This window comes from Penicillium riverlandense (assembly GCF_028828495.1).
Source record: "Penicillium riverlandense strain IBT 135883 chromosome Unknown utg000006l_segment0_segment0, whole genome shotgun sequence".
In the NCBI taxonomy this organism is placed as follows: Eukaryota; Fungi; Ascomycota; class Eurotiomycetes; order Eurotiales; family Aspergillaceae; genus Penicillium; species Penicillium riverlandense.
Genome location: NW_026643197.1, coordinates 470,790 through 493,725, shown reverse-complemented (window position 1 = coordinate 493,725; position 22,936 = coordinate 470,790). Strand labels below are relative to the sequence as shown.

Here is a 22,936-nt window from a genome sequence, read left to right as displayed (position 1 = left end):
ACAAAAGATATATAGAGGATATCGAAGGATAATATGCCCGCCATAAACACAAAATGGCTCGCCGCAGTCCCATCCAGCTCCATCCCCTTGCGCTCTGTATTTTCTGCGCATCCGTTCTTCCAATAGTGGCCTTGACCGCTAGCGTGCCTCTGGAGAACTACCGCAATGGTTTTCGGACCGAGAACGTACGGGAGGCGCGGAGAGTACCTGGCCATCAATATGAGACCGAACTCTTCAAGGAGCCGTTTTATGCTAATGCGAACGGATCACTGAGAGTGTTCCACCCGAGAAAACTGGCCGTTATCGGTAAGCTTGTACGTCACCCTTTGCATCTACAATACTAATCTATTTATTTAGGGGGCGGCATTGCCGGTGTATCTATCGCACATGCCTTCAGCAACGAAGACGGTGCTCCACCAGAAGTAACCATCTTTGAGCGCGAGCCGCGTCTCGGTGGGCGAATCCACACTGTCTCCCTTTACGACGAAAATGATCTCTTCATCGAGACCGGTGGGGACACATTCTCTCCGCTTCACCGTATAACCGAACAGGCTCGTGATGTGGGAGTTGAAGTTCAAGATGCCTATCTGGGCAAGAATCCTCTGTCCCTCGTTAGTATATGGGATGGGCAGAATTTCACACTCAGTGAGAAAGACGAGGCCCGGGAGAACTATATGGCCCTGCCAAACTATCTGGCCCTAAGGGACTATCTCTCACTAAGTGAGACGGACGAGGTCCGCGTGAACTTTGAGACCCTGTCGGACTATCAGAACCAGCCGAATTATCTACCGTGGAATCTCGACGGAGTCGAAGATAACACAGACCTCGAAGTCCATTTAAAATGGCATATGCGGAAGGGGTCGTGGCCTCACCTAGGTCCTGATAAGGATGTTCTGCGTCAATTTGCCCAGTCCTGGGGATTCCCTGCGGAGCCGCAGGAAGAATTACTCGCCTCCAACCAGCGATTCCTAAGACGAATGGTGCGAATAGCAGACTCCAAGTTGAATCTCAACTCGACCGTGACGCGAATTCAACGACATGAAGATCTCACCTTTGATGTGCATTGGTTGCATGAGGGCTCAACGCATGTCGAAAGCTTCGACGCTGTGGTCATCGCAGCTCCTTTCCACCAGACAAAGATCGAGATCGATCCTCCGCTGCCAGCCGCAGCTATTCCAGACGAAGTCGCGTACAAGTCACTTCATGTCACGCACTTCATATCCCGACGAGGCTTGGATACGGCCACATTCAATCTCTCCTCTCATGGGACAGTTCCTGATAAAATCTGGCATTTCGAACCCCAGGATCCGCAACGAGCTCTCTCTTCTTCTGCTCCACCCTTCGTGTCCCTCAGCCGAGCTGACAGTTACTACATGCATGGCTGCATGCCGAGGAGTGAAAATCTCTACCAAGTCGTCTCCGAGCAGCCATTTTCCGACGATGACATCGCAACACTGTTAAGCCAGAATGGAATCGCGCGGGAGGACATCATATTCCCAGATCAGACCTGCTACCCTGTGAAAATGCATTCTCTGTTAGCTGCGTTGCCGCTTGATATGCGCGACGAGTTCGCCGCCAAGCTCGCTGAAATCGAATCTGCATCCGAGGAGCCAATTGTAGGACACCTTGGTGAGTTGTTGGGCTGCGTAGAGGATGATCCTGATGTGCGGTGGCTTCATCGGCAGCCCTGGCCGAATGCCGTGCCTATCATAGATCAAGCATACAATCCGGGACGTCGTGAGATGGCACCAAGATTGTTTTATGTCTCTGGGTTTGAGGGAGTGGAGGGGGCTTCCATTGCGGGAAGCGTTGACAACGCGATGAAAGTGAAGGATCGCTTGTTCTATGATTACATGTTTGACTAGTGGGGGGATTCCAGAGATTTGGTTTTGGAAAATTCATTCTGTACGTCATTGGAAGAGAAAAGGAACCAATAATAATGAAATAAAAGAAGGAAAAGAAAAGCAACAAGTCAGAAAACATAGCTAGTACGTATAGATTGGACATGATCATCGTCAAATTTGCTGGCATCCTTCCAGCATGGTTAGGAGGACCCTTAAAAGGCCTCAGATGCGGCACGTTGTGTCATCTAAATGGAGTAGTTTATAATATCCTTGAAGAAGTCCGACTCAACTTACGGTTGTGGGTTCGTGAGTGCCCATATAAATGCATCAGTTCTAGATCTCTCTATAATGGACCAGCACCAATCTACCTGAAGACCTCTAAGAGCTCCATACACAGTAGATGCTATCGCCTCGATGAACACATGTACTAACACCGACTCTTGATACAGCCACCAACGGCGTCGCGATGGAGTATATTATTTTGCTGAACTAGTCGTTCTGGTAAATGGTTTCTCATCTTCTTTCCGGGAGTGTTGTTACTGCTACTGCTGCAAGCGCTGGGACAAGCAACTCTGAAAGAGTGCCGACTCTAGGCCGGGTCTCTCTACTGGTGCCAAAATTGCTGTTGGAATCTGTATTCCTTTGGGAATAACCGTGTTCGAGGAGACTACTGGAGCAGGCGGATATCCAATTGAATGTATGATAGACAGGGAATAATCCTGATGCTAAGAGAGCAGTTCATCATATCTGCGGAGACTAACAATGCCGCTTAACGAAAAACAGATTTCGGTCAGACTGCCGCATGCAACAAATTATCCTCAAATCCCGCACAGTATAGCGTAGTGCCGAATATCGGCACTTTCCAACTGTCGGTTTCGGCGCGATGGCTTTATCTCACGTGATCTTAAAATTCAATATCAAAACATGTGAAGGGACAGAGCAGGACAGGATGTAGATGGTTCCGGTCGGGCAAGAAGTGCAGTAAACTTTGTGTCTATGTGGACGCTGGATCATAGCAGCAAGAATATTTTCAACGTGGTCGCATATCTGGGTATAGTTTTGTCTTGTAGCCATCTCCTTCCATCGCAGCTTACTCCTCCATCGCAACCGGCGTATCCTCCGCTCTCTTGCCATTATCGATTATGCCTTGTCCCACGGCCGCCTCGGCAATTTTCTGGGAGTGCGGTTCTTCGCGCAACAGCCGCAGTCTAATGACCACCACCAGCTAGTCAGCGAGGATGCTTCAGTTTGCAACATGCCGCTCTACTTACCTCCGCTTGTGGTTCTTGCCCTTGGTGTGCGCCTTCAGGTTGTACTCGCTCTCAAACCACTTGGAGCACTCGACACAAAAGTGCCGACCGAGGCCAGGGAGATCCTCGGCATCTTTGGTGGCCTTGTACTGCGCCAGGTGCCGGGGGAGTCGAGGTCGGCGCGGACCTGGTCGTAGTCCCTGCTGGAGTGAGTGGGTGTCATAAGAATGTCTGCGACGACAGAGACTTACCTCGTCCGGCGCTTGTTCTTGACTCGTCGCAGTGCACCCATGGTGATAGATGGATAGCTGATCGCAGAGTGAAAATGGATATCACCGATATCCGGAGGAAGACAGTCGCAGCGAAATTTCCGAGTGTGGGGCTTAGAAAAGAGTTGGCCGTGATTGGTCTGGCGGTTGGCCAGCGGCATCCTGGTCGGCACGCTCTCGGCTCAGGCTGGTCACCGGCTTACCGTGGTGTAATTTTGGGTATTAGTTGACCGATGACGTTTGCATGCACTCATGTTGATGTAGCAGTATCTAGGAGGCTCGAGTCTCGTACATAGATGATCGTAGTGAGGAGGATCAATTAAGACTTAGAATATTACACTATGTACAACGCTGATTTTCCTATCTAACAGGGGGCACCTTGGGGTCAGGGTTGAATCTGCCGTTGCTCCGGGCGAGAGGAATTGGCAACTTCGTGATTGGGCGGGCCGTCACATGCTGACTGACTGGCTCTACACCGGATAGATCTCTACAGGAGTGTACAATGGATGGCAGAACATATCATGAATAGGGGATGTTGAATTATAGCTTCTACCAGCTATTGATTAATCTAAAAGGATCCCTTGTAATGGTCGTGGTCGACAATCACCCTGGAATAATGCTGGAATAGTACGCTCCTGTCTCGGCTCGTGACGGTATCGCCCTGGTAACAGCGATGTCCGGTCTTCCCACTTCTCAAAACCACCACGGCCTCTCTTTTCCCCTTCATTCTTCTCTTCTTTCCACTCTCCACTCACTCCCACTCACTCCTCCTCCCCCATAATTTACAGTAGCTGCCACAGGTGAAGGTGGTCGCTGCCTCTCCTTGGATGTGCTATTAGCTTCGAGAGTGTGCTGTCATCATGATCTCCACCCGCCTTGCGCGCATCGGGGCGCTGGTAAGTCCTGCAAACAACCAACAACGCGATCAAATGCTAACTCGGAATGACAACAGGCCCCGAAGTCCCGTCTGGTAAGCAGCGCCCAGCGGTTCCCTCGCGCGGTCATCCGCAGGCAGGACCACAAGACCCCAGTACTAACGGTATTGTCTAGCTCCTCGGGACTCGGGCCTTCGCTACCGTGGGCGATTCCCCCCTCGACAAGAAGGTCGAGATGACCAATGCCGAGAAGGGTAACTACATTAACTACAAGTACGATATCCCTGACATCACGACACCCAACCAGAGCTTGCTGACGCAATCCCACTTATAGGAAGATGTCCGAGAACCTCGACATCGTCCGTGCGCGTCTGCAGCGGCCTCTCACCTACGCCGAGAAGGTCCTGTATTCCCACTTGGACGACCCCCACGGCCAGGACATCGAGCGTGGCGCTTCCTACCTGAAGCTGCGCCCGGACCGCGTGGCTTGCCAGGATGCCACTGCCCAGATGGCTATTCTGCAGTTCATGTCCGCTGGCATGCCCTCGGTCCAGACCCCCACCACCGTCCACTGCGACCACTTGATTGAGGCCCAGATTGGTGGTGACAAGGATCTTGCCCGTGCCAACGAAATCAACAAGGAGGTCTACGACTTCCTGGCCTCCGCCACTGCCAAATACAACATTGGTTTCTGGAAGCCCGGCTCCGGTATCATTCACCAGATCGTCCTGGAGAACTACGCTTTCCCCGGTGGTCTGATGATCGGTACTGACTCGCACACTCCCAACGCTGGTGGTCTCGCCATGGCTGCCATTGGTGTCGGTGGTGCTGATGCCGTGGATGTCATGGCTGGTCTCCCCTGGGAGTTGAAGGCCCCCAACGTCATTGGTGTCCGCCTGACTGGCGAGATGTCTGGCTGGACCACGCCCAAGGATATCATCCTGAAGGTTGCCGGTCTCCTGACCGTCAAGGGTGGCACTGGTGCCATCATTGAGTACCACGGCCCTGGTGTCGAGTCGCTGTCCTGCACTGGTATGGGTACCATTTGCAACATGGGTGCCGAGATCGGTGCTACCACCTCCATGTTCCCCTTCAACGACCGCATGTACGACTACCTGAAGGCCACCAAGCGTCAGCACATTGGTGACTTCTCGCGCGAGTACGCTGCCCAGCTCCGTGAGGACGAGGGTGCCCAGTACGACCAGCTCATCGAAATCAACCTGTCGGAGCTCGAGCCCCACATCAACGGTCCCTTCACCCCCGATCTGGCCACCCCCATCTCCAAGTTCAAGGAGGCTGTTGAGACCAACAAGTGGCCCGAGGAGCTCAAGGTCGGTCTGATCGGTTCGTGCACCAACTCCTCGTACGAGGACATGTCCCGCGCCGCCTCGATCGCCCGTGATGCCCTCGACCACGGCCTCAAGTCCAAGTCTCTGTTCACCGTCACCCCTGGTTCCGAGCAGATTCGCGCCACCATTGAGCGTGACGGTCAGCTCCAGACCCTCGAGGAGTACGGTGGTGTCATCCTGGCCAACGCCTGCGGTCCTTGCATTGGTCAGTGGGACCGCAAGGATGTGAAGAAGGGCGAGGCCAACTCCATCATTTCCTCCTACAACCGTAACTTCACTGGCCGCAACGACGCCAACCCTGCCACCCACGCCTTCGTTGCCTCCCCTGACCTGGTCGTCGCCATGACCGTGGCTGGAACCCTCAAGTTCAACCCCCTGACCGACACCCTCAAGGACAAGGACGGCAAGGACTTCAAGCTCAAGGCCCCCAGTGGTGATGGTCTCCCTGACCGTGGCTACGACCCCGGCCGTGACACCTACCAGGCTCCTCCCGCGGACCGCGCGTCCGTCAGTGTCGCTGTTTCCCCCACCTCGGACCGTCTGCAGGTCCTGGAGGGCTTCCCCGCCTGGAACGGCCAGGATGCCAAGGACATCCCCATCCTGATCAAGTGCCAGGGCAAGACCACCACCGACCACATCTCCATGGCTGGCCCGTGGTTGAAGTACCGTGGCCACCTGGACAACATCTCCAACAACATGCTGATCGGTGCCATCAACGCTGAGAACGGCGAGGCCAACAAGGTCAAGAACGCCTTCACTGGTGAATACGACGCCGTGCCCGCCACTGCCCGTGACTACAAGGCTCGTGGCGTCCAGTGGGTTGTCATCGGTGACTGGAACTACGGTGAGGGTTCGTCGCGTGAGCACGCTGCCCTGGAGCCCCGCCACCTGGGCGGTCTCGCCGTCATCACCCGTTCGTTCGCCCGTATCCACGAGACCAACCTGAAGAAGCAGGGTATGCTGCCCCTGACCTTCTCCAACCCGGCCGACTACGACAAGATCAACCCCGAGGACAAGGTCGACCTCCTGTGCACCCAGCTGGAGGTTGGCAAGCCCGTGACTCTGCGTGTCCACCCCAAGGACGGCAGCAAGACCTTCGACGTCCCTCTCAGCCACACCTTCAACGAGTCGCAGATCGAGTGGTTCCGCGACGGTTCCGCCCTGAACACCATGGCTCGCAATGCGGCCAAATAAGCGCCTCGGCGTCTGTAAACTATATTTCTCTCTCTCCGGTGCGAGTGGGCGGGAACATGCCCGCCGAGTGTGCTGGGGCAGTCTGACGAGTGCGTCCGCACATCCCTTTCGAGGAGTTTGCGCTGGGGGAAAAACTTAAAACCTTTTGACGACTGAATTCTTTTTCGTTTTTTGTCTGCGTTGGATCCCCTCAGTTTTTGGGTGGGCTCAATGGATATAGTTTGTGTGATATTCTCCGTTGTTTTTGTATGTTAGGGATGCATGCATACATCTTTCGTTTGTTCTAAACCTGTGCCTTCAAATTGTAGATCTACAATGTAGTCCTCGTAGTCCTGATTGCAGTGAATGTTGAGCTGATCTAATCGAAGCCGCTCAGCCGAGGTCCGGGTCTTTTGCCCCGCGGAATCCAGACGATTTCACTCGCGAACTCCGATTTATCAATGTCGCCAATGTCGTGATTGTCCAACCGACTCTCGGCCTGACGAACTCTTGACTTTAATCATACCGGAGCCTGCGGATCCAACTGGAAACTTCAGCAATACATTATCTCTCCTCTGTAATATAGTGCTACCTCGTCATAACGACTCAACTCTATTCCCGATATGGCGACACAGCTCGTCCCGCTTCCGGAGGTCGAGCGCCTCAGCGCATCAGTGGTGAGGATTCTGGGCGGGAATCCTGGCAAGGTAGATTTGATTTATCTCAAGATCAGTACAGACTACGTGTGCTAACATTGTGGCCACCAGTTTACACTACAAGGTATAGTATTTGGTACCCACCCAAAATCACGATCCATCCCTGTCTCTGACACCTACCAGGAACAAACACATATCTAATCGGCCGCGGCCACCAGCGGATCCTAATCGACACCGGCGAAGGCAAGCCGTCGTGGGCCACGCACCTCCAGTCCGTGCTGTCCGCCGAAAAAGCCACCGTGCACCAAGCCCTGATCACCCACTGGCATGGCGACCACGTCAATGGCCTCAAGGATCTGCGTGCCATCTGTCCCCAGGCTCAGGTCTTCAAGCACCAGCCTGACGGCGACAGCCAGACGGACATCCAGGACGGACAGGTTTTCCGCGTGGACGGCGCGACTCTGACGGCGTGTCATACGCCGGGACATACGGTTGATCATATGGTTTTTGTCTTGGAGGAGGAAGATGCGATCTTTACGGGTGATAGTAAGTCAATGGTTCTTTATTGTGGGTAATAATTATCAGACTAATTGGATGAACAGATGTCCTGGGCCACGGCACCGCCGTCTTCGAAGACCTGAAAACATATCTCTCAAGTCTGCACCGCATGCGCGACCGCGTCTCCGGACGGGGATATCCCGGGCACGGCGCCGTGCTGGAGAGTGCGACGGCCCGGATAACGGAGTATATCAAGCACCGCCAGCAGCGAGAAGACGAAGTGCTGCGGGTTTTGCGGTATGGAAAGTTGGACATCAAGGAGAATGAACCATCGCCCGAGCGCAGGCAGCCATTCACTCCACTAGAGCTGGTCAAGGTTATCTATCGTGATGTCCCGGAGAATCTGCATCTGCCGGCGTCGCATGGCGTGTTGCAGGTGTTGATGAAGTTGGAGGATGAGGGGAGGACGGTGCATGATCGGGACTCTGGGTTGTGGCGGTTGGGGGAGCGATCGGCGCTCTAGATACTTCTACAACTCGGTCGGTCTTGATAGAATGTATCTATTCCTGGATATACCTGCGGCTACTTTCAAGGTTTCTGTTGTATAGATTACATCAGGGCCCACGTCATGCCATTGAGACAACATGACTGGCTGGCAACGTTTGCCAGCATGCCGGGCTGTCCTTGTTGAGCTGTAGGGGGAATCCGGATAATTATTAACGAGACTGGGATTCTCGGTCTACGACAGCAGTGGTGAATCATGCGGCTGTCATTGTCCATTCACTCGCATAGAAGTATAAAGAAGGGAGAAGATGATTATTTTCACCAGAATTGGAAGTGTTTCTGCTTTAACCAAGGACCATGTAGCGTCCACCCAGCTTCCAGCCCAATTGTGACCTCACTCAACCGCTTTGCCCCGCCGCCCTTGTTCCAACACCTTTTTTCCCGCAACACCCATTTCTTCACCTCCCACGTCTATGCCTGCCGCTCCCCCTATCATAGCTTGACAAGCGGTCTGTCTGCCTGGCTCTTGGCCTCACCAGACCTCGTCGGCTTATCCTCTCAGCTGCAGTCAGCCTGCCTGTCTGTCTGCCCCATAATTGACGAGCCCGGAAGCTCACCGGTCTCAGCGCGACAGGGGTCCTACCACCTTTAATTACCCCAATCCCTTCTCGCCGTTCCTCCCCCATCCCGCCCGGTGCCCCCTCTACCTCCCGCGACCATGCCGTCTCTTGAAGACTCCACCCCTACCGAAGCACGCCTCCTCCTCGTCTCAAATCGCCTGCCCATCACCATCAAGCGCTCGGAGGATGGCAAATATGACTTTTCCATGTCCTCCGGTGGCCTGGTCAGCGGTCTGAGTGGCCTGTCCAAATCAACGACCTTCCAGTGGTACGGCTGGCCTGGTTTGGAGGTGCCCGAGGCGGAGATCCCGGTGGTCACGCAGCGCCTCAAGGACGAATACGGTGCTGTGCCAGTGTTTATCGATGATGAGCTGGCCGATCGACACTACAATGGATTTTCCAGTAAGTCGTGACTTCGTTGGGGGTTAGGGTAACAAACTGACCAGACAGACTCGATCCTCTGGCCCCTCTTTCATTACCACCCCGGTGAAATCACCTTCGACGAGTCCGCCTGGGAGGCATACAAGGAGGCCAATCGGTTGTTCGCGCAGGCAATCGCCAAGGACGTCCAGGATGGAGATCTCATCTGGGTGCATGACTATCACTTGATGCTGCTTCCCGAAATGCTGCGCGAAGAAATCGGCTCTAGCAAGCAGAATGTCAAGATTGGGTTCTTTTTGCACACCCCATTCCCCAGCAGTGAGATCTATCGCATCCTGCCTGTGCGCAATGAGCTGCTCCTAGGTGTCTTGCACTGTGACCTCATTGGGTTCCACACCTACGATTACACCCGGCATTTCTTGAGCAGTTGTTCGCGATTACTGTACGTGCACCGGCATTTGATCGTTTCCAGAGCTAATGGAATACAGGGAACTTGCCACGACTCCCAACGGCATTGAATTCCAGGGCAAGATTATTACCTGCGGCGCCTTCCCCATCGGCATTGACCCGGAGAAGTTCAAAGAGGGCCTGAAAAAGGAGAAGGTGCAGAAACGAATTGCCATGCTGGAACAAAAGTTTCAAGGCGTCAAGCTGATGGTCGGTGTCGACCGGCTCGACTACATCAAGGGCGTGCCTCAGAAGCTGCATGCGCTCGAGGTTTTTCTCAGTGATCATCCCGAATGGGTTGGCAAGGTCGTGCTTGTGCAGGTCGCTGTACCTAGTCGCCAGGATGTGGAGGAGTACCAGAATCTGAGAGCGGTGGTGAACGAACTCGTGGGTCGGATTAACGGCAAGTTTGGTGAGTTTCCATTCTTCTGCCATATTTGACGCATCCTTCTAATCAGCACCAGGGACTATCGAGTTCATGCCCATTCACTTCCTGCATAAATCTGTCAACTTTGACGAGCTCATTGCGCTCTACGCCGTGTCGGATGCTTGCATCGTCTCGTCCACCCGAGACGGCATGAACCTGGTGGCGTACGAGTACATTGCGACGCAACAGAAGCGCCACGGCGTGCTGGTGCTCTCGGAATTCGCCGGCGCAGCACAGTCCCTCAACGGCAGCATGATCGTGAATCCGTGGAACACGGAGGAGCTGGCGGGTGCGTACCAAGAAGCCGTCACGATGAGCGACGAGCAACGAGCGCTGAATTTCAGCAAACTGGACCGATATGTGTCTAAGTATACCAGGTATGTTCACCCCACTACGCAAAACGGAGCAGTTAACTAATTTCTTCAAGTGCATTCTGGGGCCAGTCCTTCGTCGCCGAACTCAGTCGGATATCCGGCCAGGCGGCAGATAAGTTCCAGTCGAAGAAAGTGGCAGCCAACGATTCCACAGATGGTGACGCCACTGCCAACAAGCAAGAGGCGTAGCCTAGACCGTTATTAGAGGCTTGTTTACGAACATGGATGCGGCGAAATGTATTTTCTTGTTTACTTTGTGCTTCTGGGACGGGTGTATGGGGGTTGTTAGGAAATATTATTCTGATTTGATTTAGATTCTAGATAATGGAAGTCTCCGCTCGTTATTGGCAGTACCTCGTAAACTCAGAAACATGTGTTCTATTATTCGCAACTAAAGATGCCTCCATGGATAATACTTGAAGGGTTGTGCCTGGTGGTGGTGGTCTAGAAAGTGCAAACAGTGCAAACACCCTAACCAAGAAATTCTCGGCCAGCCACAACTCCAGCGTCTTCACAGCTCTCCTGCAACAACACCAACCATGGCGCTCCCCGGCCTTCTACGGGCAACTCTGCCCCTGCGCCCGTCCATTGCCTCCTTCATGAGTCCAGCACGGTCTCAAATTCTCCCTCTCCCTTCCATCCTCACACCAACCATCCGATCCGCCTCGACAGTCACCAGCGACCCAACTCCCTCACAAGAAACCACTCCTCCAACACAACCAACCACTCCTTCCACACAATCATCCCAGCTCATCACCCCGGCAGACCTAACGCCACCCTCCCGGCTGCGCACCTACGCCTCCGTCCGCCGCACCGGCACAGTCACCTCGGTCGGCCGGATGGACCGCACCGTCCGCGTCTCCTTCCGCCACCGAGCCTGGGACCGACACATCCGGAAACATTACCCCAAGGAGACGCACTTTCTCGTCTCGGACCCGAACAACTCTCTCCGCGAAGGTGACGTGATTGAATTTTCCTCTGGCGCGCCCAAGTCGCGGCGCGTGCATCACGTCGTCGAGCGCATTATTGCGCCCTTCGGCACGCCCATCGAGGAGCGGCGTCCTGTCCTGTCGCGCGAGGAGAGGGACCAGGTGAGAGAGCGCAAGTGGGCGGCCAAGTATCTGCGCAGGGAAGAGCGGAGGCTTGGTGGTCCCGTTGATTTGGCGGGTATTGCCGGTTTGGAGGGTCAGGCTCAGGCCGAGGGGGTGAGCGATGCGGAGCTGATTCATCGCATTCATGGTGCGAATGAGCGCATTGGGCGGGTTAAACGGTTGGTCCTGGAGAGGACTGCTGCTGCCCAGGCAGCGAGGGTGGAGGCTGAAGCGAAGTCAAAGGCTGATGCGAAGGCTCGGGCTGAAGCTATTGCCAAGGAGGAACCCAAGGAAGAGCAGCTGAAGTTTGAGTGAGATCCATGGGGTCTTTTGTTGGTTAAGAGATCTGTCTGGTATCAGCATATCGGATTCTTTGTACTATACTCTATCTAACTACACATTTCCTTTATTTATCATCTTCCGTGGTCAATTAGGAGGGGACCAGCAAGCCAGCAGTAGAAGAGACCGCATTAAAAACAACCAAAAATGTCTGTTCCCTGCCTTTTTCATACAAAAGTTTAGTTAGCACTTTGAGGTAGTTGCGCCAGACGATTCCCGGCCGCGGGGTCACGCCACAACAACCGCTTGTTTACTCCCGATCCGATTGTCTGTTTATCTTCACTTCTCCTTCCTCAACTCCCCACCCACGCTGCATCGCACACGAGCCTCATAATTCATATCTAACTTGACGCATGGTCTATCCTCCTTCGAGCTTCTTATCCCGCCTATTTTCTCTCCCCCGCGACCGGTCCCTGGGCCAGCACCGTCGTCATGGCTGATGGCCAAGAGGATTTCTCCTCCCTCCCCCTGCCCGACCGGTTCACCCACAAGGTTCGCCCGTCTCTCTGGTGATGCCCGCGCTGCTACTGACCCGGATACACAGAACTGGAAGGTCCGCAAGGAGGGTTACGAAGATGCAAAAGCCCAGTTCGAAAAAACCCCCGACGACTCCCACCCGGTGTTTGTCCCGTTCATCCAAGACCCCGGTCTGTGGAAAGGTGCCGTCGCCGACTCCAACGTCGCGGCGCAGATAGAGGGTCTGGCGGCCTACTGCGCTTTCTTGGAATTCGGAGGCCCCCATGCCTGTACACGGTGCGTTGAGGAGACAGATCTCGTTGCTGTGGGTTGACTGACACTTGTTTATCTAGATCTCGCGGACAGACGCTTGGCGCTATAACCGAAAAGGGTCTCTCGTGTGCACGACCGGCAGGGAAAGCGAGCGCACAGGAAGCCCTGTTATTATGCGTGGAATTGGACAAGGCTGATCCCGTGATTGAAGAGCTTCTCCCAGCGCTCTCACATAAAGTGCCCAAGGTGGTCGCAGCGGCGCTGGCAGCCTTGACTATCCTCTACCATAATTTTGGATGCAAGATTGTCGACCCGAAACCAACCCTAAAAGCCCTGCCCAAGGTCTTCGGACATGCAGATAAGAATGTGCGAGCGGAAGCGCAAGGCCTCACCGTTGAACTCTACCGATGGCTGAGGGAGGCCATCAAGCCGGTCTTTTGGAACGACCTAAAGCCAGTGCAACAGCAGGATCTGGAGAAGCTTTTCGAACAGGTGAAGCAGGATCCTGCACCGAAACAAGAACGCTTCACTCGGGCACAACAGGAGGCGATGGCTGCAGCGAGCGGGGCCCCAGCTGGTGGCGACGAGACAGAACAGGGTGACGAAGAATATGTCGAAGAGGATGCTCCAGAGGCCGAGGTTTTGGATCTCGCCGAGCCCGTGGATGTCCTGCCCAAGGTCCCCAAAGACCTCCAAGATCAACTCGCCTCATCCAAGTGGAAGGACCGAAAGGAAGCGTTGGACGCCCTTTATAACGTCCTGAATGTGCCTCGAATCAAAGAAGGACCGTATGATGAGATTGTGAGGTCGCTCGCCAAGTGTATGAAGGATGCGAACGTCGCCGTTGTCACGATAGCAGCCAACTGCGTCGACGTGCTAGCCAGAGGTCTTCGAAAGGGGTTTGGCAAGTATCGATCTGTCATCATGGTTCCGATGCTGGAACGTCTGAAGGAGAAGAAGCAGATCGTGGCAGATGCCCTGGGCCAGGCGTTGGATGCTGTATTCAGCACAACGACTCTGTCAGACTGCTTGGAAGATATTCTCGAATATCTGAAGCACAAGAATCCGCAAGTCAAGCAGGGGACCGTCAGATTCCTGATTGGGTGCTTACGCACGACAAAGGATGTGCCATCCAAGCCCGAGCAGAAATCCATTGCCGGTGCGGGCACGAAACTGCTCACCGAGTCGACCGAAGCCATTCGTTCTGGAGGTGCCGAGATCCTGGGCACACTCATGAAGATCCTGGGGGAACGTGCCATGAATCCATACCTTGATGGACTCGATGATATCCGGAAGACGAAGGTCAAGGAATACTTCGAGACAGCCGAGGTCAAGGCCAAGGATCGACCCAAGCCAATTGTCGCTCCTAAGGTCACTGCCCCCAGCAAGAAGATTGCTGCTGCAGGAAGGAAGCCGGCCACGGGGCTGAAGAAGCCCGCAGCGGCGGCACCTCCTTCTCCTGCGAAAGAGCCTCCGGCCAAACCTGCTGCCAGAAGCATCCCTTCAAAGATCGGTGGTGTACCTAAACCTGGCGGCTTATCAGGATCTGGCCTTAAGGCCCCTCAACGAAAACTCCCGGCTCCAGGAAGTATTGCATCACCGCAGAGACGGGTCGTATCTCCTCCGGCAGAAGAGGCAGCACCGCCAGCACCCAAGTTCGGTCTTGGACGTGGCCTTGCTGGCCGTCCCATTGCGAAGCCGACGGCGCCCGCTGAACCTGCTGCAGCGCCACCTGCTCCAGCAATGAGTGCCATGTCGGCTGCCGATAAGGCCGAGCTGGAAGAGCTACGACTGGAGAAGGTGAGATTGAGCCGGATTGTCGAGGAAACGAGGTCCGAGCGCTCAAAGCTCAATTCACAAATCAACGAGCTTCAGAACCAGAACGCGCAGCTGATCGAAGACCATACGCGCGACGTCTTGAGCATCAAGGCCAAGGAGACACAGCTGGTCAGGGCACGCAGTGACGCCGAGGCCGCTGAGGAGAATGTCCAGAAACAGCAGCGAGAAATCGAACGGTTAAAGCGCGAGTTGGCCCGAGCACTCCGTGCAACGGCCATGAGCCCGCCAAACGCCACCGCCGACGCTATGGGTATGGCAGACGCGGCCATATACCAAGAACCCGCCAGCAACGGGCATGCTGCGCCGCGCTCTGGTCTACACTCAGCCTCCCGGTTCAATAGTGAACGCCCGCGCAGCTACGCATCCGCCAGTCCCAGCGAGGAAAAGGAGAATAATGGCGGCATGGACTCACCAGGTCTCGGCTCCCGGGATGGAAGTCTGGGCCGGCGCAAGTTGAGCCCGACGTACGGTTATTCCGCCGTGGGCAGCCCGACACGCTCATCAACACGGGGCTCTGGCCATCCCACCGACGAAGAACAGCAGCCTCGGAGTGCAGAGCCGCCGGAGAACTGGAAGCGTGCAGCTGAAGTGACCAGCCAGCTCAAGGCGAGAATCGAACAAATGAAGGTGCGTACCCTCTTTTATTGTTCTGCATTGATTCATTTTCTGACACATGATGTTTAGGCAAGACAAGGACTTCAACGACCTCCTGCCCAACGCTAATGATGCAATGACCACAACCATGCTTATGTTTCTTCCTTTTTCCTCTCCTCGGTCTCTCATGATCTCATCAAGCCAAGGCACCAGCGGTAGTGGCCATTTCTTTTCTTTTAGTTTCTTGTTTCTTCGGAGCATCGGGCTGGGATTTTGGGATTGTGTCGTTCTTTTTCACCTGTAATTTCACACCACACAACTCCTTTTTTTGGGCTGCGAAAGCGTCCTCTTTTTGGTATCTTAGTATTTGCTTTTTGAGGTCCTTTTATCCAGGGATGGTTGTTTCCAGTACACACACCCTCCCACAACGGCTTGTTTGAATCTGATGTATAACCACTTTCGTTATTTAGTATTCGTCTTTTCTCGCGAAGCCCTAGTCCAGTTGTCCAGATGTTACTTGTATGTGTATACTAAGGCATGCGCATTGTTATATCCATACAACATGCATCCTGTCTCAGACAGCCATCACTCCTTATTGTTGGACGTTTCCATCTCAACCCTAGCCAACCTCTCCAACACCATAACCCTCGCTCTCTCCTCATCCCCCCCAGCCCTAGCAATCGCATCCGCCATAACACTCCTGAACTTCCTATTGGTCGAATGAAGCATATCCAAAACGCCCATGGGCCCGAAATTCTCCGTAAACGCAAAATGATGGAAATCATGCTGCAGATTCGACGGCAAGCCGGGAATATTGTAGCCCGAGTGGACGCAGATGGTATTGAACTCCAGAAGCAGGAAGATAAACACCGCCTGCGACCAGTGGTGGCGCACGAGTAACGTGCCCAGTGCGTTGGGGAGGAGGTTCGAGAGGATATGCTCTGTTACGGAGCAGTGCGTTGCCGCCAGCCCGACTGGCGCGGTGAATTCGTGGTGCTGTTTATGGAAGAGCTGATACAGGGACCCGTGGTGGAGGCTGCGGTGGATGTAGTAGAAGCCAATCTCTGTGCAGGCGACGTCGAATAGTAGCGTTGTGATAGTTGTGGTCGGGCTGGGGAGGTATTCTGGTGCCACGGGGTGCAGGGCGTGGCCTAGGTGAGTGCTTAGGAGGAGCATTGGGAAGGCTACGAGGACTTGGTTGCGGAGGGAGACGGCCGCGATGCGCAAGTACGCTGCTCCCGAGACCCGTGTGAAGGGCTGCGTTTTGTATCGGAATAGCCAGCGTGGAGAGCCTGTTAGGTCGGCGAGGGCAAATAGTCCAGCCCATGCCCAGAAGAAGACCGATGTGATGATGAATGTGCCCCATACGTTCATTTTGTAGGCGCCGTACGTGCTGTCGAGGTATGTATAGAATTGGCGCCCGGTAACGGATGCATTAAATGAGATGAATGCACCGATGACCGCCGCATTAGCGGCGACGGAGAGTAGTTTGCCATTTGTGAAGGAGGAGGGCGAATATGCCCAGCGCTGGCTCTGCGGGATGGGTTTGCCGGAGAGGTCTGTTGGCACAGAGCGTGCCAGTGGTTTGGCTGTGGTAGTTGTGGCCGTCGTCATGGCGGTGACTATCTGGAATATATACAAGACACACAACTTCTCTGTTGTGTCCATACGTCTCTATAAGGTTTCTCCTCTGCCATTCTTCAACACGTGATATTGTAACGACCTCGGCAACAGTGCGGTTGCAAAGATGAGTGGAGAACGGGAGCATTAAGCGTGAGCTGTGAATAGAGTAGGTAACCCTAACCTAATTTGGGGGACTACCCTCAAGTATTCTACATGCCAAGCATCATCCAGATCTTACTGCATTCTCATCACTAATAATCGACCATTCTAGATACATAAAATCACTATGTAAGTTTGCTTGTGACCAATCTCAAACCCATCTCCCGGAACTGGAACCTACGTCATGAACATGGCCACCATGAAAGTCAAAACGAACAAGACACTGAGGTCAGCCCACGGTCGCACACCCAGTGCTCCATTTGTGCTGTCAGCGGTCATAGAGGAGGATCTATCATCAAGGCTCCTGGCACCAATAACACCACCCTGGACCTTGGCTGGCACGGTCGAACCCTTTGCTTTCGACGCCGCCTTCTTGAATGCAGCGAGGGTATTCGGGCCGCTGGTACTAAACGCAGGACGGTCAGTCATTTCTTTCTATGGCTTCCACTTGCAGGCACACTTACGGTGGGTTGATCACCCCAACCATTCCGGCCTGGCAGTGCCCAACTTGTCCGCAGTAGAACCAGATGGGTTTGGTATTGTTAACGGTCAGAATGTAGTCGTCAGACTGGTAGCAATGTCAGAGAGGCCTTCAGACTGTGAAATTGAATTGATAAACGTACCGACTTAGGACTAGTACTACCAGGGATGAATCCACTGAAGAAGCTGCTAGAGCTCAAGGGGTGGCATGGGTTGTTATATGCGGCTTCAACCACCGAGTGGTCGCCCGGAAAGAATTGGAACTTGACTTTGTCTCCTGAGGAGACGGTGAGGCTATTCGGGCTAAAGGTGAAGCCGTTTTTGCCAACATTAACAGAGTGGGTGGCGCTCGAGGAGGAACTGCTCTTAGTCGTGGTCGTCATGGTCGTGGTGGCAGCACCACCACCACCTCCACCACCACCACCTCCTCCTCCATACTGAGCCACAGCCAGAGGAAGAAAGAAGGGAACAAGAAAAGATAGAGATGCCCTGACCATTGTTGCAACTGCTTGGACGATTCTGAGACTGTCTGCATAGAAGTACTTGTGTATATATTCCACATCCTCGGAATCAGTCGATGGGCCAACCCTTATATATACCACTTCTACGTAGAAGTATAAGCAATAATAATAGGTGTATAACTCCCACTTACTCTTTTCAGTCGTATTCGTATCCAAAGAACGTAGTTGGAACGTGATATGGAAGAACGACGGCACAGCCACGCTAACCAGAGAAGGCCCCATTCCAAATAACTGACCGTACCAAAAGGGTAAAACAGCTTGCCCCCGGAAAGTTTAAATGGCTCTTTGCTGAAGAGGAAAATGCATATGGACCCTGGATCAGATATCAGACGGGTTCTAGAACTGAACACGGAAAACTAGGCCAGGCAGAAATACCATCACCACTCTGACTGTCGGGATCTGCCTATCACAATTACACAAAAATGATCACTTCACATCGCAGCCTTAGATCCAGGCTCAAGGGTGGCGCAGCGAAGGAGCTGCATGTAAGGTTTGGCGTAAGACACGGGCCGTCATTCCGGAATAGGAAGGGAAAGAAGCTTCCTACTCAGGCTGCCTCCATTGCTAAGCAATATCTAAGCATTCTGGGATGTGAGTGCGATATTCCGTTGAGGGCACTGGATTGAGTATATCGTGAGTTGCCATTCCCAGTCATGTGCGGTATCCCAGGACGTTTAGCAGGGAGAGTCCCTTGAGAGTTTCTTCAAGTTGGAGGATGGATTTCATCCTCGTCCAAACAGGGGCCGCGTAATATAGAAATGACAAATTGTGAGCTGAGGCATTACAAGCTGTCAACTATCGTCCCAATCTACCCTTAAGAGAATCAAGTGTCCTTAGCGAACCAAGTGTATATCGTACATTGTCGGCCTTTGGGTCTTCTCTAATTAAGACCCAGCTACAATCTCTACGCCCGGAAAATGAGGGATATATACCACTTGTAGAAGTATAAGCAATAGGTGTGTGTACGCGTGAACATGCATCTCTCTTACCCTTTTAGGTCGTATTCGTATCCAGCAAACAAAGTTGAAATGGAAGAGCCTGGGCATAGTCCGGCGGGTTGGGACGGACACGTTGAACACGCACGTTTTTGTCGTGCCACTTGTGGGTTTACACTTGAACCCTGGGAGCGGCGCCGTAGTACCCGTAGGGGCCTATCAGCCAACCCCAATGGTGACCATTGTCTAGGAAATCTATTTCAACCTCCACTGAGGCGGTTCACATAGAGGGAAGATACGAGCAGATGGTGAATGCCTACCTATTCTATGCCTACATCTACACAGTAGACAGTTGAAGAGGGTGAAATGCATTCAAGGGTATCTGCGGAGGTTGGTACATGAGGGCCATATGAGGAGTTCGTGAGAAAAAAAAAGTTTTTTTTTCTTGTTGGTTAGAACAGGATCCAAAAAAGGGCCCGCGACTCGTTCCCACCCATCTAAGCTAAACAAGAATTCAACCGTCAACAAGTCATTCGGAGCCGTTGGCTACCTTCCTTTGGTTTCCCATCCGGGAAAAGACAAGGTGCTTTTTTGTAAGGCGTCACACAAGATCAAAGAACAAGCTTAAACCTTGATGGCGGCCTCAGCAGCCTTGCGCTTCTTCTCAGTGCGAGCGTTGGCCTTGGGGCCCATGATACCACCACCCCAGTGGCGGCGGGCCTCCTCGTACTTGTCGGTGTAGCCCTCCTTGACGGCGGACAGGAGCTTGGCGAACTCAGCCTTGTCCTCGGAGCGGACCTCAGTCAGAGCCAGGACGGCGGAGGTCTAGTTGAGAGTTAGAGATAAGTCACTTCGGAGATGGTTGGGGTTACAATGCATACCTTCTTGTGGACAACGGTACCCAGGCGAGCCTTGCCCTTGACGATGGCGTAGGGGACACCCATCTTGCGGCACAGAGCGGGGAGGAAAACAACCAGCTCAATGGGGTCAACGTCGTGGGCGATCAGGACGAAGGAAGCCTTCTTGTTCTCGACCAGGCCGACGACGTGGTTGAGACCGTACTTGACGTTGTAGGGCTTCTTGGAGACATCCTCCTTCTTCTTGCCCTCGGAGACGGCGGTGGCCTCCTGGTGCAGACGCTCCTTCTTCTCGGTCTTGGTCTCAGGGCGGTACTTTGCCAGGAACTTGAAGGTCTGGGCAGCGGTGTTGCGGTCCAGGGTGTTCTGGAACTGCGCAAGGGCCGGGGGGACCTTGAGGCGCATGTTCAGAATCTTCTTCTGGCGCTGCATGCGGACATACTCGGGCCACTTGACGAAGCGCGACAGGTTGCGCTTGGGCTGGATGTCCTGGCCGATGCCGAAGTTGCGGGTGCGCTTCTCAATCAGCGGGTTCTGCGACAGGGATGATTAGCAACTCCTCCTTTTCTCGGGCACTCCCAGTGGAAAGAAACTAACCTTGGCCTGCTTCTTGCTAGCACCAGCCTTACCCTGGGGGTAAGGCATGGCAGCGGCTTTCTTTCCAGACTTGGGAGGCTATCATTGAGAAAAGAAGATCAGCGATCGTGTCCACCAAATGCTGCATCTTCTTTTAACTCTAGAGAGGACATGAGCCAGAGCCGTGTTACGGGCCCTGGTTCATGCCTCCAGCCATATCATCACCAATTGCCCACCATCTCTTTCGAGACGATGTGCAACCGGCGGAATTGCTTCGAGACGACGATCTCAAGCCAGACGAAATGTCTTACGACATATTCGCTGTGTGTAGTCGAAGGCTCGCTAGAGCTGAACGAAGTTGTTCAAGTGCTTACCATTGTTGTCGGTTGTCGGGGTGCGCGGGCTGGGCGGTTGACAGAAGGAAAGAAGAAAAAAAAGAGGAAGCGACGGAAAGAAGGAGTGGTGGTGGTGGGTCGTGCGTCATGTGACTGGATTAGGGTTAGGGGTGTCGAAGTCATGTGATATGTTTTCCCAAACGGGAAATCGTCACTAGTAACTACTAGATAGTGGTTTTCAATTCTAATCATAGAATAAATCGCAAATAGTATGCCAGGAATATGCTATATACAACCATGATGGACCCGCTGAAAGACAATTCTATACTCCAGCAACCCAAACGCCATGCTACAGCCAATATTACCGCCAGGCCCCCAGACCAGGAAGCGCACCCCGTCCCAGACTGGTACTCGCCGCCTGGACAGCCTTCCTCTTCCCCAAAGAGCCCTCTTGGCTGCGCACGCCGGCAACAATCTTCTCGATATTCGTCTCAACAACGACACCGCCAACGATCATCTCGCCCAGAACGGCATGCATAGTCTCATATCCAAAGATCAGATCCAATTCGCAAACATTCTCAAACATGCGGTCCAGCGCCTCGACGAAGACCTGGATCAGATCGATGAGCGCCAGTGGTGATTCGGTCGAGGTGGAGATCATGATGAAGGAGAGGGTCGCATAGGTGCGGTATGTGATCTGGGTTGGGGCATCGGAGGGGCCGTGGGCAGCGGAGGAGCTGGCGCCGCGGGAGAGCAGCGGGGGCAGTGGGAGGAAGTTGCAGGCGCTTGCTGGGCGCTGGGCGACGAGATGGTAGATCTGGGCGATGAGGGATTGTTGCGTTTGGGTGTCCTGTATGGCGGGGTTAGCTGGGTGGAAGAAGAGTGCGCGGAGGGTGACAGACCAGCTGCGTGTAGAACTTGGTCAGGCGCGGCTGGCCAGTGTTATTGAAGACAAGCACGGCATTGATCATGGTGTGCGACGCCAGAGGATAGAGAGAGGCGGGGAGTTGGAGTGGGAGGAGACGGAGGAAGTGACGAGTTGGTTGGTTATCTTATCGTTCACAAGTGATGATCTTCCGCCGCGCAAAACACGATCCTGATTTCCTTGCGCCCCAAGCATGACCAGCATGCTCCTCTCCAGAGCTGCTGCAGCTACAACTCGATTATCTATCTCCACAAGGGCCCTATCCTCATCCTCATCCTCGCTCCCAACATCCACACCACCAGCATCCAACACGCGCGAACTCCAAGACCTCACCCCAACAGACCAATGCTACTACTGGGACACCCTACCGCCACAACCGACCCAACTCGCCTTCGCCGACAAGGTCTTCACACCATCCCGCCACTCGCCGATCAAGCTATGGTCCGCCAGCAAATTCCGCACCACGCCGCTCTCCTCGCTGGAGCCCGAAGTGGCCTTTCTGGGGCGGTCGAACGTTGGCAAGAGCTCCTTGCTGAACGCAATAATGGGCCAGGAAATCTGCTGGACATCTTCGAGACCCGGGCGAACGCGAGAAATGAATGCCTTTGGTATTGGGGGCACGAAGGGCGGAGAGCATAAGGTTGTCCTTTTGGATATGCCTGGTTATGGGAAGGCGAGTCGCTCGGAATGGGGCGCGGAGATTATGAAGTACCTCCAGGGTCGGAAGCAGTGAGTAGTGTTCTATTGAGATCTCGTGTGAGGATTCTAGGGACTGACTGGCTGACTGGATTGCAGACTCCGTCGAGCGTTTCTGCTTATAGACAGCGAACACGGCATCAAGCAAACCGACGCAGATATCCTGGGTCTCTTCCGGCGGTATGCCATTCCGCACCAGATCATTGTGTCCAAGGTAGACAAGGTCCTATCGAAGAAGAAGAAACTCAAGTTTGGTGTGTCGACTGCTGGCATTGAGCGGCTGCAGAGCATGCTCCGTGATCTCAGGCCTGTTGTCCAGCCGGATTTCAGCGTCTCCGAGGGACCCGGTGCCCTCGGTGAGATTATCACCGCTGGCGCTGAGACTTTGACTAGCACGGGTCAGGCGCTGGGTGTTAATGCCGTTCGCTGGGCGATTTTGTCGGCGGCAGGGATTGGGGAGGATATAGTGGCCAAGTGAGCTTGGTGAGTGTGAGATGGGATACGAAAGTCTCATCATCCTCTTTGTACCTCCTGAACCTGGAGAGGGTTATATCTCTTTTACTTGGTTCT

General features: G+C 53.9%; 12 protein-coding genes across 12 annotated transcripts; 7 read left to right on the top strand and 5 right to left on the bottom strand.

Moving 5' to 3' along the window:
• Nucleotides 1-53: 53 nt before the first annotated feature.
• Nucleotides 54-1,865, top strand: N7474_006437 (uncharacterized protein; the record flags this gene model as incomplete). The annotated part of the gene is made up of 2 exons (XM_057197847.1): nt 54-306; nt 358-1,865. The coding sequence occupies 2 exons, from the start codon at nt 54-56 to the stop codon at nt 1,863-1,865; spliced, it is 1,761 nt and encodes a 586-aa protein (XP_057051287.1).
• Nucleotides 1,866-2,934: 1,069 nt separating this feature from the next.
• Nucleotides 2,935-3,386, bottom strand: N7474_006436 (putative C2H2 finger domain protein; the record flags this gene model as incomplete). Its single annotated transcript, XM_057197846.1, has 3 exons — nt 2,935-3,052; nt 3,116-3,325; nt 3,346-3,386. The coding sequence occupies 3 exons, from the start codon at nt 3,384-3,386 to the stop codon at nt 2,935-2,937; spliced, it is 369 nt and encodes a 122-aa protein (XP_057051286.1).
• An 837-nt stretch (nt 3,387-4,223) lies between these two features.
• On the top strand, nt 4,224-6,781 carry acoA (aconitate hydratase ACO1; the record flags this gene model as incomplete). The annotated part of the gene is made up of 4 exons (XM_057197845.1): nt 4,224-4,259; nt 4,316-4,333; nt 4,414-4,511; nt 4,573-6,781. 4 exons carry the CDS (start codon nt 4,224-4,226, stop codon nt 6,779-6,781), a joined length of 2,361 nt encoding a protein of 786 aa, XP_057051285.1.
• A 602-nt stretch (nt 6,782-7,383) lies between these two features.
• N7474_006434 (uncharacterized protein) lies at nt 7,384-8,437 on the top strand (the record flags this gene model as incomplete). Its single annotated transcript, XM_057197844.1, has 4 exons — nt 7,384-7,467; nt 7,528-7,540; nt 7,600-7,962; nt 8,019-8,437. The coding sequence occupies 4 exons, from the start codon at nt 7,384-7,386 to the stop codon at nt 8,435-8,437; spliced, it is 879 nt and encodes a 292-aa protein (XP_057051284.1).
• Nucleotides 8,438-9,136: 699 nt separating this feature from the next.
• On the top strand, nt 9,137-10,856 carry N7474_006433 (glycosyltransferase family 20 protein; the record flags this gene model as incomplete). Its single annotated transcript, XM_057197843.1, has 5 exons — nt 9,137-9,440; nt 9,489-9,861; nt 9,908-10,278; nt 10,331-10,670; nt 10,721-10,856. 5 exons carry the CDS (start codon nt 9,137-9,139, stop codon nt 10,854-10,856), a joined length of 1,524 nt encoding a protein of 507 aa, XP_057051283.1.
• A 350-nt stretch (nt 10,857-11,206) lies between these two features.
• N7474_006432 (uS17 family ribosomal protein) lies at nt 11,207-12,073 on the top strand (the record flags this gene model as incomplete). The annotated part of the gene is made up of 1 exon (XM_057197842.1): nt 11,207-12,073. The coding sequence occupies one exon, from the start codon at nt 11,207-11,209 to the stop codon at nt 12,071-12,073; it is 867 nt and encodes a 288-aa protein (XP_057051282.1).
• Nucleotides 12,074-12,529: 456 nt separating this feature from the next.
• N7474_006431 (putative spindle pole body component) lies at nt 12,530-15,388 on the top strand (the record flags this gene model as incomplete). Its single annotated transcript, XM_057197841.1, has 4 exons — nt 12,530-12,589; nt 12,642-12,850; nt 12,907-15,292; nt 15,350-15,388. 4 exons carry the CDS (start codon nt 12,530-12,532, stop codon nt 15,386-15,388), a joined length of 2,694 nt encoding a protein of 897 aa, XP_057051281.1.
• Nucleotides 15,389-15,844: 456 nt separating this feature from the next.
• On the bottom strand, nt 15,845-16,873 carry N7474_006430 (sterol desaturase family protein; the record flags this gene model as incomplete). The annotated part of the gene is made up of 1 exon (XM_057197840.1): nt 15,845-16,873. The coding sequence occupies one exon, from the start codon at nt 16,871-16,873 to the stop codon at nt 15,845-15,847; it is 1,029 nt and encodes a 342-aa protein (XP_057051280.1).
• Nucleotides 16,874-17,501: 628 nt separating this feature from the next.
• Nucleotides 17,502-18,018, bottom strand: N7474_006429 (cupredoxin domain-containing protein; the record flags this gene model as incomplete). The annotated part of the gene is made up of 2 exons (XM_057197839.1): nt 17,502-17,609; nt 17,665-18,018. 2 exons carry the CDS (start codon nt 18,016-18,018, stop codon nt 17,502-17,504), a joined length of 462 nt encoding a protein of 153 aa, XP_057051279.1.
• A 1,583-nt stretch (nt 18,019-19,601) lies between these two features.
• Nucleotides 19,602-20,509, bottom strand: N7474_006428 (60S ribosomal protein eL8; the record flags this gene model as incomplete). The annotated part of the gene is made up of 3 exons (XM_057197838.1): nt 19,602-19,802; nt 19,859-20,368; nt 20,432-20,509. Coding segments are annotated over 3 exons (789 nt in total), but the record flags the coding sequence as incomplete, so codon positions are not given.
• A 597-nt stretch (nt 20,510-21,106) lies between these two features.
• Nucleotides 21,107-21,716, bottom strand: N7474_006427 (putative AP-3 adaptor complex subunit sigma; the record flags this gene model as incomplete). The annotated part of the gene is made up of 2 exons (XM_057197837.1): nt 21,107-21,595; nt 21,648-21,716. The coding sequence occupies 2 exons, from the start codon at nt 21,714-21,716 to the stop codon at nt 21,107-21,109; spliced, it is 558 nt and encodes a 185-aa protein (XP_057051277.1).
• A 147-nt stretch (nt 21,717-21,863) lies between these two features.
• Nucleotides 21,864-22,844, top strand: N7474_006426 (translation initiation/elongation factor MRX8; the record flags this gene model as incomplete). The annotated part of the gene is made up of 2 exons (XM_057197836.1): nt 21,864-22,399; nt 22,466-22,844. The coding sequence occupies 2 exons, from the start codon at nt 21,864-21,866 to the stop codon at nt 22,842-22,844; spliced, it is 915 nt and encodes a 304-aa protein (XP_057051276.1).
• Nucleotides 22,845-22,936: the final 92 nt, after the last annotated feature.